The sequence below is a fragment of the Canis lupus genome, chromosome 10, assembly GCF_003254725.2.
Source record: "Canis lupus dingo isolate Sandy chromosome 10, ASM325472v2, whole genome shotgun sequence".
NCBI lineage: Eukaryota > Metazoa > Chordata > Mammalia > Carnivora > Canidae > Canis > Canis lupus.
Window position 1 is genome coordinate 12,386,376 of NC_064252.1, and position 17,053 is coordinate 12,403,428.

The 17,053-nt window shown below is 33.4% G+C and overlaps 1 protein-coding gene across 5 annotated transcripts in view; it reads left to right on the plus strand.

Annotated features, from left to right (window-relative positions):
* CNOT2 (CCR4-NOT transcription complex subunit 2) overlaps nt 1–17,053 on the plus strand; it is a 116,276-nt gene that overhangs the window by 42,089 nt on the left and 57,134 nt on the right. For 2 of the 5 annotated variants that reach the window (XM_025476602.3, XM_035721737.2), the window contains exon 2: nt 2,114–2,186. The exons of 1 other annotated variant lie outside the window; for it this stretch is intronic. In XM_025476602.3, coding sequence (XP_025332387.3) covers nt 2,114–2,186 — 73 coding nt within the window. Of the gene's footprint in view, nt 1–2,043; nt 2,187–15,582; nt 15,641–17,053 lie in introns of those variants that run through there. 2 more of the 5 variants (XM_025476604.3, XM_025476603.3) reach the window with 2 other exon arrangements.

Consider the following 17,053-nt stretch of genomic DNA (forward strand, 5'->3'; position numbering starts at 1 on the left):
AGAAGTTATCCTGAGAAGGAGAAACAAAAGAAACAAGAACAAGTTTTCCCATTGTACTAAAATTCATAGTATTCCAAAGTTAAACTTTTTCTTTTAGCTGGTAAGTTTAAAGATTAAATAATAACCTCTATTTTTATTAAGCTATTTTTTTTAGCATGTAAAGTCCTAATTGTTTTTTATAATCTATACCGTTAGATTGTGCTCAGATACATTAAATTACATTGAAAATTGCCTTGCCTGATTTTAGATTTCTAACATCTTTTGATGAAACTGGCATAATGTGAAGGTAATGTATGCACTTCAGTTTAAACATAACTAATTTAATAAGGGAACATTTTTACCGTGTAAGAAAAAAACTGAAGTTTTACATTACTATCCACTAAATTCAGAGTTGTTGTGAGTAGATTAATAGTTAAGGCAAGTGCTGTTTTAAATTACTAATTTTATAAAACACTAACATTAAAGTGAGATGATTGTTTTTTTAGGGGATGCATAATTTAGTTTCACTATCATTTTGTAACAATCATGAAAATTTCATTTGGAGTTGAATGTGTGTCACTTACCTATTCTTGGACATCAGTTCACTTGATAATTTGTTTTATGGATAACCTATTTCCTTGACAGATGGTAAAGCTTACATTTATGGCAGTAAATATACTTATGGCTTAAAAATCCTTTCTCTATTATTTTTGAGAGAGACATAATATTAGTGGTATATATAAATTGGTAATGAACAATTAACATTTTGGCCTAGAGCCAAGGTATCTTAAAGTATTTCAGCCAAACATACAACATAAGGTGGTCAAAATTAAGTAAAAGTATAGCACTCACTCACTTTGTGATCAAACATAAAACCAGAGATGAAATACAGATTTTCATTATGTGGATTCTTTTTAAAACTTAAATGTAATATTTTCAATGATTTATTTTCATTGAAAATGTTTTCTATCCTTATTAGATTGCTTTTTAGAGGTAATCTGTGTGTGTGTGTGTGTGTGCGCGCGTGTGTGTTGGTTTTAATAAAAAAAACTGATTCATACTTATTATGAATTTAAATTAGAGGTTTTTATTATCCTCTCCCAAAGTAAATTTCCTATGATGTTAAATGATTGCTCTATGATTTTTAGTGGTTAGCAACTATTATTATATTAATTTAATTGGTATACTTATTACTTTCTTAGGGTAAAACTTGGATGGAAGACATTGGTCTTGAAAAGATTATATTTACAAATTCTTTATAGATAGCACTTTTGAATTTTTTCTTTCATTTTCAATTTATATTTTTGAATTAGCATCTCTAGGGACTATTACCTCTGCTTCAGTGTTTTGTTTTGTTTTGCTTTGCTTTTCGTACCTGAGATATACAGTGCCTCATCATTTTGGATTTACTTATGTGTTCAGGTTAAGAAATGAGCTCCATTATTTTTCTGCTTTAATGTAAAAAAAAAATCTATTAGAGTATGTGTAAAATTGTCAGATTGAAGGACAGAGGCATCCAGAAAGTTGGCATGTGTTGCTACTCTTCCTTGGAGTAAATTTTAGTAGAAAATTGAATTAAGTTCACATCTGTTAATCATCCTGACAATATATGATGTATTCCAGTCTTGTGGCATAGGAATAAACTGAATGAATAACAGTCGTATAAACGAGCATTTGGAGGAAAATGATTTGAAATTACATGACTGGATCTAAATTAATTGGATATTTCTAGGATTAATAGAATATTGAAAAGAAAAAATATGTGAGTTGAGGGCTGAACTTTTTTGTCAGGTTTTTTATTCACTGTGTCTTCCTTGTGTGTGAGGTCTGGCGGACAGTTTTAATTGGAGAGAGAAGTGGGAGGGAAGACTTTTTTATATTTAACAGTTTCTCAGATAAAGCATCTGCCACTCAAACTTTCCCTAGGTGGTTAAGAAAAGGATCAGTTATGATATTAAAAAAGTACTTTTTGTTTGTTTTCTGTGTATCATATTGGATTTTTTGTTACTGTTCATATATTTACATGTTAGTAATTTTGACGGCTTTTGGATAATTCCACTCTAGAGGGAGAACTGGTGGGCGGTCCTTCCTGTGACACGACCCTTGAGTGACAGTTCTATTTGATTGCCTCCAGTACTGTGAGGAAAGGACACGACTCTATGGTGAGGACTGATGGACATACATTATCTGAGAAAAGAAACTACCAGGTAAGATCAGTTTTTTTTTTTTCCTTTTTCTCTATTGTTCATATAGCTGCATTGAACTGTTTAATGTGTTATATTTAACTGACACCAGCAGATTGGATACACTTAAGTTTGAAAAATTTGGCTTATGGTTTAAAATATGTGTGTTGGCTTTGACAGTTGAAATAGTTGGGAACATTTTTCAAAATAAATCATGCTTGTGATAAATGTATATTCTTCTAATGTCAAAACATAACTTTTAGTGCTTTATGTCTATTTCAAAACTTAGATTACCTGATACACAATGGTTCCAAGCTAGTAGTCCATAAAACAAAGTGCTGATTACTTTTACATGTATTATCCTTAGAAGACTAAACCTGAACTCTTAGACTATATTCAGGGTAATAGAGCAACACAGAAGTGTAGATAAAATTGATTAAAATATAAAGGAAATAGAAATGCAAATCTCAGGGCGCTCAGAGACTCAAATTCTATTGAATTTTTCATTAGCTTGCTATCCTTATAATGCTAGATTTCTTGTTTTGCCAATTAGTTGGTTAATAATATCCATTCCCTATGTAGTATGTAAGGATGCTGAAAGGATGATTGAAGTATAATATTCCTTTCTATCTTAGGTTTTAAAAGAAGGTGAATTTTAAAGATAGTGATATGAAATAGTGATTTAAAAAACATTTTTTAAATTCGATTTTTTCTAAGAAAATCTCCCTTTTTTATTTGGTGTATTAACTTATTACCAAATTATGCAGTGGCTCAGAATACAGAATGGTTCAAAGCTCAAGTAGGAATAAGCTTTAGGTTTTCTGCACTGATACATACTCAACTTCTCTCAGACCCTTTCACCTACCAGTTTCCTTCCCTCTAGACTGTTGAAGGCAGTCTTTGACACTAACCATTTTTCTGCTAATTATTTATTTTAGCCCAGTTAATCTTATCTTCCCTCAAATTGGAAAAATAAGTAGTGGGAAAAGTTGTGAATGGATCTTGATGGTGTTAATAGCAAAGAGCCTTTGATTAGAAGATTTAGTTCTGGTTTGGGCACTGTGCCTAATAAAAATAGTGTCAAATTATTCTTCCTTTCACTTCATGTCTAAAGTTTCTTGCCAGTGTTAGGATTTTAATAAGCCACAGCTGTGGCTTTGCAAAATCAGTTCTCTCTACCTTTTCTATTCAGAGTTCTCAGAGACTAGCCCAACATGGCCTTTGCTAATTTTCTTACTTGCTGTAGCTCCTCCTGCCTCACAACCACTTCCAATTACCTTGACTCATAGGATTTTAATTGGTCACACTCCGTGGGCTGTTGTATCTTTTGATAGGTTCTGCTAAATTATTTTAAGAATATTGAGATTCTAGACTATGTGGCTTTTTTGGTGCTCATAATCAAGTTTGTAGTGTTTAAGTATAGGACTTTTTTATGATTACACGGTATAGTTAATTTACTTCATAGAATCATCTTAATACAGAATTCCAAAATTTAAGAAAAGAATAAAATGAAAAAAAAAGAGGAAGTAATAAAATGAAATTATATATACACATGAAGAGATTCCCTAATTTCTACTCATTGTATTCTAAAAAGACTCTGTTGTTCCAGTTACATTATTTACAAACAATCTGGGTTCTTTACTTACCTGAAAAAATTCTTGGTTAGCATTTTTCTGGCTGAAAATATTTTTCCCTTTTTCTCTTTTGTTTTTACTTAGTGACACTTAGTGCATGTTGAAATTATTCTTGGAAACAGTTGTTTAAATTTCCATTGTAAAATTAATTTATTTTTGAAGCTTTTCCCAAAAAGTACATGTATAAAAATAAATTTTCCCATCTGATGTTGATACATATACTAAAAGCATATGGGAAATTCAAAGGAATATTACATTACGTTTATTTTTATGGATTGCACTAAAAGTTTGTGTATGCTGAGATGACAGGATTTGGATTTTTAAAAATTCCATTTTGAGGCATTTTGTTGTTTTTCATGGGTGAAGTAGGATTCTTTCTACCGATGTTTGCACTCTATTTTACTTTATCTTATTTTATTTATTTTTAAAGATTTTATTTATTTATTCATGAGAGGCACAGAGAGAGAGGCAGAGACACAGGCCAAGGGAGAAGCAGGCTCCCAGTGGGGAGGTTGATGGCGGGACTGGATCCCAGGACCCTGGGATCACAACCCAAGCTGAAGGTAGACGCTCAAACACTGAGATACCCAGGTGTCCTGCATTCAATTTATTTTTTTGAGGGTTTTTGTTTTTGAAGGGCACTTGATGTCTTATAGTGATATATAAGCATCCTGATATAGTACTAGGCTAGTTTAATTCTCATTTCCTAAAAGACCTGATTAAAGCCATAGGAACTTAGTTTAAGAATATGCATTCCCTCACCTTTGTGCTAAACACTAGTGACTTTTATTTTTTTTATCGTCATATTACTTTATTTTATTTTTTATTTATTCATGATAGACATAGAGAGAGAGGCAGAGACACAGGCAGAGGGAGAAGCAGGCTCCATGCTGGGACCCAGACACAGGACTCGATCCCGGGACTCCAGGATCGTGCCCTGGGCCAAAGGCAGGCGCTAAACCGCTGAGCCACCCAGGGATCTCCACTAGTGACTTTTAAATGGGTGTTGGTTGAAGTATTCATTTTTATGCTGGTATTTACTTTATTTCATTTCTTTCTATAAATTTAAGCCCAGTTAAGTTTTTGGAGTTTGAATAGAGGAGTTTATTTGTTTAGACCGCTGTATTAGGTCAGGTAAGAATTTAATTATTTAAATGATTCATTGCTCATTCTCTTTTGGAAGGATTGTCAGGCTTTTTCCTGGGAAATATAACTAGTATTTTTTTGCTAGTATTTTCTTCCTTTACTTTACACTAATTTACTTCAGCTGTAAGTATGTGCAAATCTAACCATGGGTTAATTACTAATTTAACTCATCAGTGGCTTTCCCTATCTTTTATAATAAAACCAAGCTCCTGACATTATGCTGTATTTCCACATTCTGACCCCAACATACTTTTATCCATCCAGTGTCTCTCCTCTGACTCCCTAGTATGAATTTTTTTTCCAATTAGGTATATAAAACTTATTTAATTTCTTACTATATACTTTTACACTTTAAAGCCTTTATTTTTTGTAGTCCCTCTTCATGTAATGCCTCACTTTGTTTATGTGAATTAGGTATCAGTACTCCTAGAAGCCATTCTCTGATGAGCTCAGTGCTTCTTTTCCTTGCTCTCATAGCCTTAATACTTCTAGTTTAGTGTTGACCATAATACATGGTAGTTATCTGTTTATTTGTCCTTGTCCTCCTGTAGACCTGTATTAATATTGTATGCACTAGTCATTGTGGCTACTTAAATTTAATATCATTTGAATTAAAATTGAAAAATTTAGTTTCTCAGTTGCATTAACTACATTTCACATGCCTAACAGCTACATTCTATTAATGGCTACCATATAAGTGCAGATGTAGAACTTTTCTGTCATTGCAGAAAATTGTGTTGGACAGTGCTACGGTATGTTACAAGCTTCTTGAAAATTGGAGCCATGTTTTTTTGTTTTGGTACTACCAATACCTACCATGGTTTTGGTTAAATAATAGGTGTTTAATGCATGTTTTTTCAGTAAAATTCAATAAAACAAGGAAATAAGTGAAAGGAAGAAATTGTAGTGTGTGCTGAGTAACATACTACTGATATTTCCAAGATTTTTACGTGTTACTCCAAATGGGACTTTTATTACATGAGGTCATTTATCATGTTGTTTAAGTTCAGTGTTATCTATAAATTGGATCTACTGCGTCCCAGTCCATATGTTCCTGAAGAAATAAATACTTTACAATCTAAAATGCTACATTAACTTTGTGAAATACAACATGTCACATAAGGAAGGCAGTGATTGTATTGCCATTTCCTCCCTCCCCCTGTCGTTAAATACTTTATTTCCTTTTTATTAATTTTTTTTTAAATCTCGGAAGTTATAGAGGTGCATTGCAAAAACTCTGAAAAATAAGAAATGTAAAACAGAATGTGAAAGTTTACCTTAATTGTTTAGTGTTTGTATCTTTTCAGATCTTTTCTAATGACTTGGTGGAAATGTAATTTGTTGTCTTCGTTTTTAACAAATATGCATTTTTCTGCAGCTTGCATATTGTACTTAATGGGGAAGTTTGCATGTGCCACCCTTCCCCTGCCTCCTTCCCACAAGTAATCACTAGTTTGAATTTTGTATTTGCTTTTTATTTTTATACTTTTGTTATATGTGTGTGTGTTTCAATACATACAGGTACATCTTTCTTTATGTGTTAGGTGGTAATTTTGGGGAAAGTGGTACTGTATATTTCATTATTTCAAAGAGGGGGGGACAAAACTTCTAGCCCCCCAGAACAATTTCCCAGATAGTGCTAAAAACTCAATACCTATCTGATTATTCACCCAAGTATTTCTGCATAATATAAAGCATTTTAAAAACAAGTTGCCTAGTTATTTTAACACATACAGATGCATCATCAGTAGATAGGTTCCTATTCGGTTTGCAAGGCAGTTATACAAACTATTTACAAATTACATTTTTATCTTTTGTACTTCAATAAAAATGTAGATAAGGAATGAAATGCCTATATTTCTTATTCGGAGTTACATTTCATTGAAAATGTATGTCTTTCTGTTGTCAATACATCTTACAACGTGTTATCTAAGAATCATAGTGTAACATAGTAGCTTATAACTATTAATTATTGGTTACCTTCTAGTATGTTTGAAAACAGCACCAACATCAAAGCATTGTAGAATTTGTAATAGGTTAATGTATGTTAAAGATACATAATATAAAGAACACTTAGTAAAATAAACAAGAAATTTAAAAAAATGGGTACTTAGCTATTGAAGAGTTGTCAGGTGTCATCATTGTTGCTGTTTGTTGTTGGGTTAAGGTAAAGAGGTAGCTGAGGAAGGAATTAGTTGAAAAACATGTCTGAAACCAATAAACTGGCTCACAGCTTATTCTTTTTTCTCTCTTGAAACGCTTGTAAACAAATGGCTGTAACCTATTGTCTGTAGCCAGAGATGAAGCAAGGGGATAGAAAAAAAACCTCAAAATGAATGACTGTTAAGTTCACTTACAGTTACACAAAGAGGTTGCTCTTACATTTTTGAATGTGATGCTTCTGCTTATGTCATGATCACATTATCAACATTAGAAGTCCTTTAGACTCCATGACCTAAATATTTTCTTAATAGATTTTGACATTTATTTGTTATGTTTGGCTTCTCTCTCTCTCTCTTTTTTTTTTCTTCTCTGGCCAACCAAGAACATAAAGTTAAATGAATTCCCAAGGTACTCATTGGTTGGCTCATTATTACAGGACAGTAATAATGTTAGCCTTTCTTTAATTGCATTATATTTTCTGGTACTTCTTTTCTTCATCTTCTGAAATCATCAGATGACGTGATTTCTTTCTACAAAGCAAGTCTCATCAAGATACATGGTTTATGGCACCCCTGGTGTCTTGGTAACTTTTTCACAGTGTCCCTAGTCCAAAAGAGGGAACCAACAGCTCTGTTCAGTTACTAGTTCTGAGCCGTTTATAGTAGTAGTTAGCATGGAATCTGACAGATACTGCTGGGTTTCCCCAAGATTTAAAATACCTGACAACATTCCTGTATTTACTGTGGTACTCCTTTTGAGAATGTAGGCCTTAGGTTTTACACATGAAGTACTATGTTCCCTTTCAGAAAAGTATTTTCATTTTCATTTAAGTAGTTTGCTTTAATCATAATACAGAATCATTAAACAGAAAGTTAAAACATTAGTGCAGATATTTCTGTGAATCAGAAAAAATATAGAAGTTGGCAAAATTTTTTTAAAAAATGAATTCTTAGGCCTTTCTTAGATTCTGGAATGATTGCATCTATGGTGGCAGCTTAGTTTTTATTTTATTTATTTTATATTATTTTATTTTATATTTTATTTATTTTATTTATTTTTTTAATCTTTTTTTTTTTTTAAGATTTTATTTATTTATTCATGAGAGACGGAGAGGGAGGCAGAGATACAGGCAGAGGGAGAAGCACGCTCCATCAAAGGAGCTGGATGTGGGACTCAATCCCAGGTCTCCAGGATCACACCCTGGGCTGAAGGCGGCGCTAAACCACTGAGCTACCCGGGCTGCCCGCGCTTAGTTTTTTAAATCTTTCTGAATTTCCACATCAAAATAGGTAGTAAATATAATTTACTACTATTTACTTATTGTCTAGTATATACTAGATAGTAAAACCAAACCCATGAAAACATTTGTAACAGAACTTGGTTGTGAGATATCACCACGAACCCTCAAATATAAACAGATGAGAACTAACCAAAAGAACCTACATATATCACTTTTAGTGCATAAGAAAGTAGAAAGAAGTATTGAGGTGTCTGGCCTGAGAATAGAGGTATCTCAAAAGTAGTGAACAACCAGCTTGAAAATGATTAAGTGTGATTGTCCAATTTGAAAGTGGGAGAGATTTTGCCTACTATATTATATTAGATCCATGTAGAGGACTTGTGTTCTAAAGTAACTTCAGCAGTCTTGCTCTGTGAACTCTCAAGACTGGCCTACCAGTGCTCCCTTCCAGGACCCTCCTGAGAAGTTTCTGGAATGGAATCACAATGGAACAGGAGAGAGACAACAACATAGATGAGGAAAGAGAACCTCCAATAAAAATGATAGAGGATGGATGCTTGGGTGGCTCAGTGGTTTGAGCATCTGCCTTCAGCTCGGGTTGTGATCCCAGGGTTCTGGGATTCAGTCCCACATTGGGCTCCCCACAGGGAACCTGCTTCTTCCTTTGCCTGTGTCTCTGTTTCTCTCTGTATCTCTCATGAATAAATAAAATAAGGTCTCAGAAAACAAAAACCAGAAAATCTTAGAAAACAAGTCATTGTATTTTTAAACATCACATGAAGATAACAAGAGGGAGCTTTATGAAGTTAGAACAGTTTTTTGAACCAAGCCATATTTTTAAAATTTAGGAAAATTAAATTCACAAAAGGTCTTTCAGGAATATTTTTAGGAGTGTTTTTACTTGTTTTGAGTCCTCTCAACAGTGTTTATATTGACCTGATGTTTGGTGCCAAAGTTTTATTTTTTTTAAAGAATTTATGGAGGTTTGTGAAATATTTCCCTATTGAAATCAAGTAAATGAAGATATTCTCCTATTATCTTTTTAAAGATTTTTTTGACTTTCATATTTACATTCAATCTATCTGAAATTGATTTTTGTTTATACTGTAAGGAGTCCAATTCCCTTTCCTTGGCATATAGATAATTTGCATCATGTAGTAGTGATATTTTTCTGCCTTCCTCAACTAAGTAACAGGACTACTCTATTTTAAATCGTTATTTTTATATTCATGGACCTGTTTTTTAAATTCCTATTCTGTTACTTTGATGTGTTTGCCTACACCTGCACCAGTACTGAATTTTAATTACCGTACCTTTGTGCTAAATCTTGATGTCTGTCTTTCTTTTCACCTTGGTCTTCCTATAAAACATTGAATTTATAAGCGGGATTTCATTGACTTCATTTTTACTTGGGGAAGAATTGATATGTTTATGATATTCTTCCTCTCCTGAATTCTTATTCAGGTCTTCTGTATTTTCTTTCAGTAAAGTTTTGTTGTATTTTTTTGTTTTTGTTTTTGTTTTGTTGTATTTTTAATACTGAACCCACAAATCTTTGATTAGACTTATGTACACAGTTTTGTTGCTTTTTTGATAAATGGTATTTTTAAAATTATACTTTATAGGTGTTATTGTGTTGAGATACTGTTAACTTTTTTAATTGATTATTGTCTCAATGTTGCTAAACTCTTTATTATAATTTATCTGTAGATTCTTTGGGGATTTTCATATAAATATCTGGAAATTACAGTTTTGATATTTTCATAATTTTTACAACTTGAGTTTCTTTTCTGAATTAATACTTCTCATACATTGTTGACTAGAAGTGTTAATAATAGAAATCTTTCTCTTGTCACTTGTCCTAAAATTTAAGTTGTCACCCATAAATATATTTGATGCAGTATTTTTTTTTTAAAGGTTTTATTTATTTATTCATAGAGATGCAGAGAGAGAGAGGCAGAGACACAGGCAGAGGGAGAAGCAGGCTCCATGCAGAGAGCCTGATGTGGGACTCGATCCAGGGTCTCCAGATCACGCCCTGGGCTGCAGGCGGCGCTAAACCGCTGCGCCACCGGGGCTGCCCTGATGTAGTATTTTTGATAGATATACTTTATCAGGATAAATAAATTTTTTTTCCCCTCTGGAACATAACACCTTTTTTCATTTTTAAGGTTGTGATCATAACTCTTTTCTCCTTATTTGTCAGTCTTGCTGGAAATTTGTAGTTTTACTAGGAATTTTTAGCTGTTATTTTTACTTTATTATGTTTTATACTCATTTTATATTTATTCATTAATCTTTATTGTTTTTTTACTTCTAGGATTTATTTTAATGTCTGTTAATCTTAAATTTGTTTTAATTTTTCAAACCTATGAGATTTTTCTAGTTATCTTTCTGTTACTGATTTCTCACATAATTCCACTGTAGCTAGAGTGTGGTTAGAACGATATCACTTACTTGTTTACGAACTTGAACAAAATGCATATTGACCAATTGATGGGTGTATTGCCTGTGTTTCTCTTCACTAGATCCTCTTTGTTAATCTTGTGTCTGTTATCTTCTTTACCCACATATTTACCCATTATTATTCACATATTATCATTATTCATTCCTTTCTTTAGATCTGTGTTTTGTCATATCCTCTTCTATTTGATTATACATTCCTGAATTTAATGTGTGGTAAATCGAGCAATTGGAAGTTAGTACAGATCATTTTAATGTCTTTTGTTTTTGCTGGTTCTCCTTATGGTACTTTGTTTCCTTGTGGTGTGTGTGTGTTAAGTTATTGTTTCATGTTTCTTAGAACTCTGGGAATTTGTTGAAGACTAGGTGGAAGGACATTTTTCCCAAGGGAATTTGATTCGCATTTGTTTGGATGCCAGTCCTGGGAAATTTTACCTTTTCAGGCCTGTATATTTGTTTTTTTGGTTAATATTCTTGAGCTTCCTTGGGGACAAAATTTAGTTACTTAGAAGCTGCTTGAGCCCTTTTTTTTCTTTTATTTTTGTTTTCCATGGAACACTAGTAGCCTTTAGCCTAGGGCTAATTTTTCCAAACTACTGAGACTGTACTCTTCTGAGTACTCTACACAGTGCCATGTGAATTTTATTTTAGTACGCTGACTTGTGGAAACAGCCCCATGTAAGTCCTGGAGTTTCCATTGTCTCTTTCCAGCCTCTGGCAGTTTGCTTTGTGCATATGTTGGTCAGTACTTAGCTGAAGACTCAAGAGGAACCTTGTTCAGATATCTATAACTCTTTTTCTTTGCAGCTGTCTTCTGTCTGGTGCTCTAGACTTTTTACTGTAGCTCCCTTGGCCTACCTAGACTCTGAGCTATACTTCCTCAATTCATGGAGATTTTTAAGTTCCACCAGGACTCCCTCCCCCTGCAGTGCAGCCCAGCAACTCCTCTAGTGTATTAGCAAGGGCAGTTGTAGGGCTTACATCAATTCTTTTCTTCTCTTTAGGGGTTATTGTCTTGAACTGCCTTATGCCCTATGTCTGAAAACCATTTCTTAATGTATTTTGTCCTTTTTTAAAGTTTCAGGTTAGGCAGGAGGGCAGGTTGTTCTTACTACTACATCTTGGTTAGAAGTACAAATCATAAGATTTCATTTTTTAAAAATTATGTTTTGGTTGAGAAGATAGATGAGAAACCATTTCTGATAAAGAGAAAAGGCTTCTGTGTCAATATTCAGTTAAGGCTTGAATATTTTCTATTGTGTAAGACACTATGTTGTGTGTAATACACAAATATATCGTTAGACCTGTTCTCAGCACTTAAGGTCATTTTGGAAAGACACATAAAAGAGTATAGGTCAGTAAATATTTTACAGTTCATACATGTAGTCATCATAACTCATGATTCTCTTTAACCTAAACAGTTGCATGATTTCCCTTGAATTCCCTTCCTCAAGATCTCCTAGAATCTAATAGACCCGTAAAAACAGTAGCCATTTTTCTCCACTGAGGTAATAATTTTACTAGTATTCCTAATGACATCAGTGTTGTTTGTGAAAGGCAAGGAAAAACTGGTTAAGTCCAAGGTTGGAGAAGATTGAAGAAACATAAAACTAAATGTAATGTGGATCCTGGAATAGAAAAAATATATTAGTGGAAAAACTGGTGAAATCTGTATGAAGTTGTTTATAGTTTTGGTACTTGTACTATGGTCTTTTAAGATGTTGCCACTAGGGGGAAGTGGGGCATATGGGAACTTGATACTATTTTTGCAAGTAATCTGTAAGTCTAAAATTATTTACAAATAACAAATTTGTAAAACATGGGGACAGTGTTTGTAGAAAGAGCTTATTACTATGTAGTTAAATTAGTCTTTTTGTTGGGGAGGTACCTCATTTGATTGTGGGTGACATTCATTTCTCTTGAGCAGTTTCAATTTTCCATAGAAGATACATAGTTTCAAAGGCATGACAGAGGTGGTTCTTACATTTTCATTCATAGCATTCTGTAAGCAAGTTAAGGGAAGAAAGAGGAGGATTGATTTTACAGTTACAAATGTAAGTCTTCATCCTTCAGGTTTCAGGTCCATGCTGCACCCTTCACCTGCACTTTGGCTAAGTACCAAGATTTAGAGCCTATATACTTCGGTTTTTTCTGGAGAACAAACCTTTGATCTTACTGGAGTCACAAGGTGTGGATGTTCTCCATGATAGCTGTGATAGGGAAACATCCTTGATCTGTCTAGAGTCTGTAGATTCCACCCTTCTGTGCTCAATTTGAGGTAAAAGTAATCATCTTATACAGGTTTTGCTATGATTGAGTTTTTATATGGATACATATATATATATGTGCCTTTTTATATGGATACATACATATATATGTGCCTGTGTAACATGCATACACACATATATACACACACATAGTACTTTGAAGAGTATTTAATTATTAGTGCTTAATTTGTAGCAGGCCCACTTTATGAGACTGTTCAGGCAGTGCACTGTTTGGCTAACTCCAAAGAGTGCATATTCCCATGGATTACAGTGCAACCCAGTGGCTCTAAGTAGTATAATTCTTCTAGTGGGATTTTCTGATACAAAGGAGTCATGTCTCATAATATTGAACCATAAATCTGAAATACTCTAAAAACAACTTTTTAAAAAAGGAAATCTAACTTGAGAAACAAATTAAGGAAATGGAAATTTTTTTAATCTCCCAGTTCTTTTCTGGTGCTTCTCATAGTATGGCACTCAAACCACTGAAGGTTTCTGGCAGTCTATTAGGTATTTTGGAAGTGGTTGTCAATTTCAGTGGGAAAAGGCATACAACAGTTTTATTCATATATGTTTCAGAAATGTAAAGAACATTAATTTTCAACATAATTCCATTAGCTTTAAAAATAATTGTGTGTCATAAAATTTTTGCCCTGTGCTGTAAGCAATGCATTGATCAGTTGGTGTCAAATAACACTCATGTAATGGCATGCATGGAGTAAGATGAGGGCACATTCATGCTATGAGCCTACTCTGTAGGGCAGTATTCCAGATCCTAAGAAGACAAGTGAACAAAAAGACAAAAACTTCTGTTCTCACGGGACAAAAATTTCGGACATTTTAGAGCATAGGGAGGCATTAAAGTAATAAAATACAATATAAATTACATGTTGATAATGTGGAGAAAAAAATATTAAAATAAGAAAGGAGATAGAGAGTGCCTAAGGGGTTGGGGGAAAAAGTAGTGTAATTTTCAATAGATAAGGAAGTCCTCACGAAGACGACTCAGTACCTGAAATTGAGTGGGGTAAGAAACCATATAGATCTATATGTAGGGGAAAAGCCTTCCTGGAGAATAGAAATGTAAAGGCCTTGGAGATTGGAGTGGGGGGTGGGGGGTACTGTGGCAAGAACACGATAAGAGAAGTGGAAATGGTAGGAGATTTAGAAGTAAAGGTAACTTAAATAATACTTTGGAAGCTGTTGTAAATGTGTTTTCACCTCTATTCCCTTTGATTTGTAATGTTCCTTTATTTCTGAGCACCAAATGGATAAAGTAAGAGTTGAAATGTGATATCTAGCACATAGTAGATGCCTACTGAATGTTTATTGCATTAATTTATATGGCGAGGTGTTTAGAAGTATTTTAAAGATCCTGTGTTCCCTTGGTGATGGAATACTTTTCATTTTTAACTACTTCATGTAACAATTTTTCTGATACTCTTCTATATTTAGAATACAATTTCAAAATATTTGCCACTTTCAGTAATATGTTATTGAATAGATGTTATCTTTGAATAATTTAAACATCTATTTTTATTAGCCTTAGTATTCATAATGGAATCTAGCTTTCTCTGAATCAATAATTCACTTAGTATTATAAAACAAAAATTCACATTTTTATAAAAGTAAATAAATCACATTTAAGTTCTATATTTAGATTGATTTCTTTAAAAATCTTTTCATTTTTCTCTTTATCATTTAGTTTGTTTCAAGTTATTTTAATTGAAGGGTCCTTATTTGTTTTTATCAGAGTGGAACACTTTTTTTAAAATTCCTTTTTTTTAATTAGACTTGTTTTGTGGCCTAATAGGTGTGATCTATTCTGGAGAATGTTCCATGTGCACTTGAAAAGAATGTGTATTTTGTTTTAGGATGGAATGTTCTAAATCATTTCCTCCCAAGGAATATACTTACACCAGAAGTTATCCCTGGTTTTCAAAAAGTTCATTGGTCCATTTTTAGGAATTTAAATACATCCATGTAGTCTCTGTCATTCTGCTGGTTGATGGTGTTAATATACATGAGAGTCTAAGATTTAATGTTGAATGCTTAGGAGAACAAGACAAGGTATACAAGGAGTGGATAGGCAAAGTATTTTAACATACTATCTTAGATGATTTCATGATTGCCAGGTAAGCCCTGTCCTTTCATTTTCTGAAAAAAAGTGTTCAAGTTTATAGAAAGCTTTTGCCCGCTGTCCTTTTTTTGATTCATACTTTCAGTCAGTCTGAGAGATGATTCTGGGGTTGGGAATAATGAAGATGTGAACAGGGAGTCATAATGTTGAAACTGGACATTCAGATCTTTATAGCATGATTTCCTTATTTTTCAAAGAGCAGAAGAATCCCATCGTTTATCATGTTCTGGTTGGACTCCTTTCTTATCGTTTGCTGGAGTTTGAACTTCAGAGCTATGGTGTCAACCCTGCTGTAGTATCTCAGGGGAGCTCCTAGTGTGGGGCTGGTGTCATGGCTCACCCTCCAACCTTTCCTTCTTCACTTCAGCCTCCAGCTCTGAGCTTTCCAATCCCCAGAGTAGCAAATGTTGAAAGAAGTTGCACAGGTAAGTATGTGGTGGGAAAGTCTGGGGGAAAAATGGTACTGTCATCAGTATTTTGAGGGTGGGTGTTGGGCCATTTATCAGTGAATCATTTTATTAGTTTAAAAATAAAATGCTTTTGTAAATTATTTTTCTCATAAAATTACCAGAAATTGTTAAATAAAAGAGTCTAGTGTCTTAAGAAATTACTTTTTTGTTAGTTAGATGTGAAACAGAGAAAAACTTAAACTGAATAAACCATTAATGTGATAATACAAAGAAAGGTTATTAGATTTTTTTTTTTTTTTTTTAGAAACTTCGTATATTCCACAGTGTATGGCAGGACCAGAAAATTTGTTTTCAGAAAGGAAGTTAAGAAAAAAGTGGGGAGGTAGAAATTCATAGACTTAAAATTTTGCTACGTGTAAGTTGGTCTCAGAATGAGGCAAGTTTTAGTTCCCTTCCACTAGCTTTTTATACATGCTGTTTCTTTCTTGAGATTTTAGGCAAGTAGCTGCATTTTTATTATCTGCAGGAATAGAAACTTCAAATATCTTTTTCTCTGAAGTCTAGACCGGAAAAGTGGAACATTTCTACCATCGTAGGGTTTGAGATTAACAAAAATGAGTGTAGGAGCAATGAATGTCTGCTACAAAAGTTCAAAGATTTCTTGAATGAATAAGGTCACCTGTGTGTGTGTGTGTGTGTGTGTGTGTGAGAAATTCTAACACTCCAGGCATTTTCTCTTTGTATTGTACTGAAAATCATGATCTAACATCACATATTTTTTCCCTTAATGTATACTTATTGGAAATAATTTCGTAGCAATGTAACCCTAGGTCTGCACTACTTTGCTTACTACTAATACTATTCTTTTAGGCTCTTGCTTTTCAGAAAGCCTTCAAATATTGTTTCTTTCATTCTCCCAGATTGATCCTGTATAATTCTTAATTAAGCGATTTCTACATTGTTTTGCACGTAACAAGACATTCAAAATTATATCCAGGAAAAGTAGACTTAATATGGCCTATGATTGCTAAACTTTCTTCAGAGAAAGTATGTCATGCTTAAAGGGACTGAGATGCTGACTGGCACTTTAGGTCCTCAAAATCTGGAATCCTCAGCAATTTATCCTCCTTTTCTCCCCTTAAATTCTAGAGTTGTGTGTTTTGTTTTGTTGTTTTTGTTTTAAATTTACTAGGAGCCTTGTAGAAATGCATAGTATCTTGGCAAAGCAGATCATACATCCAGTTTCTTTTGGATTTCCCTTCCTCCCTTCTTTATTAGACTGATCCTCTCTCTTAAGGTTTTTAAGATTGGTTTAAGATAGTTCTTCTCATTAAGAAGTTTCCCTTATGCTTACAGGATTTGTTTTGTATCTTAAATGTAAAGGTTTTCTACTGTTGTATGTCCTTTCACTTGTCAAACTGATAGGGG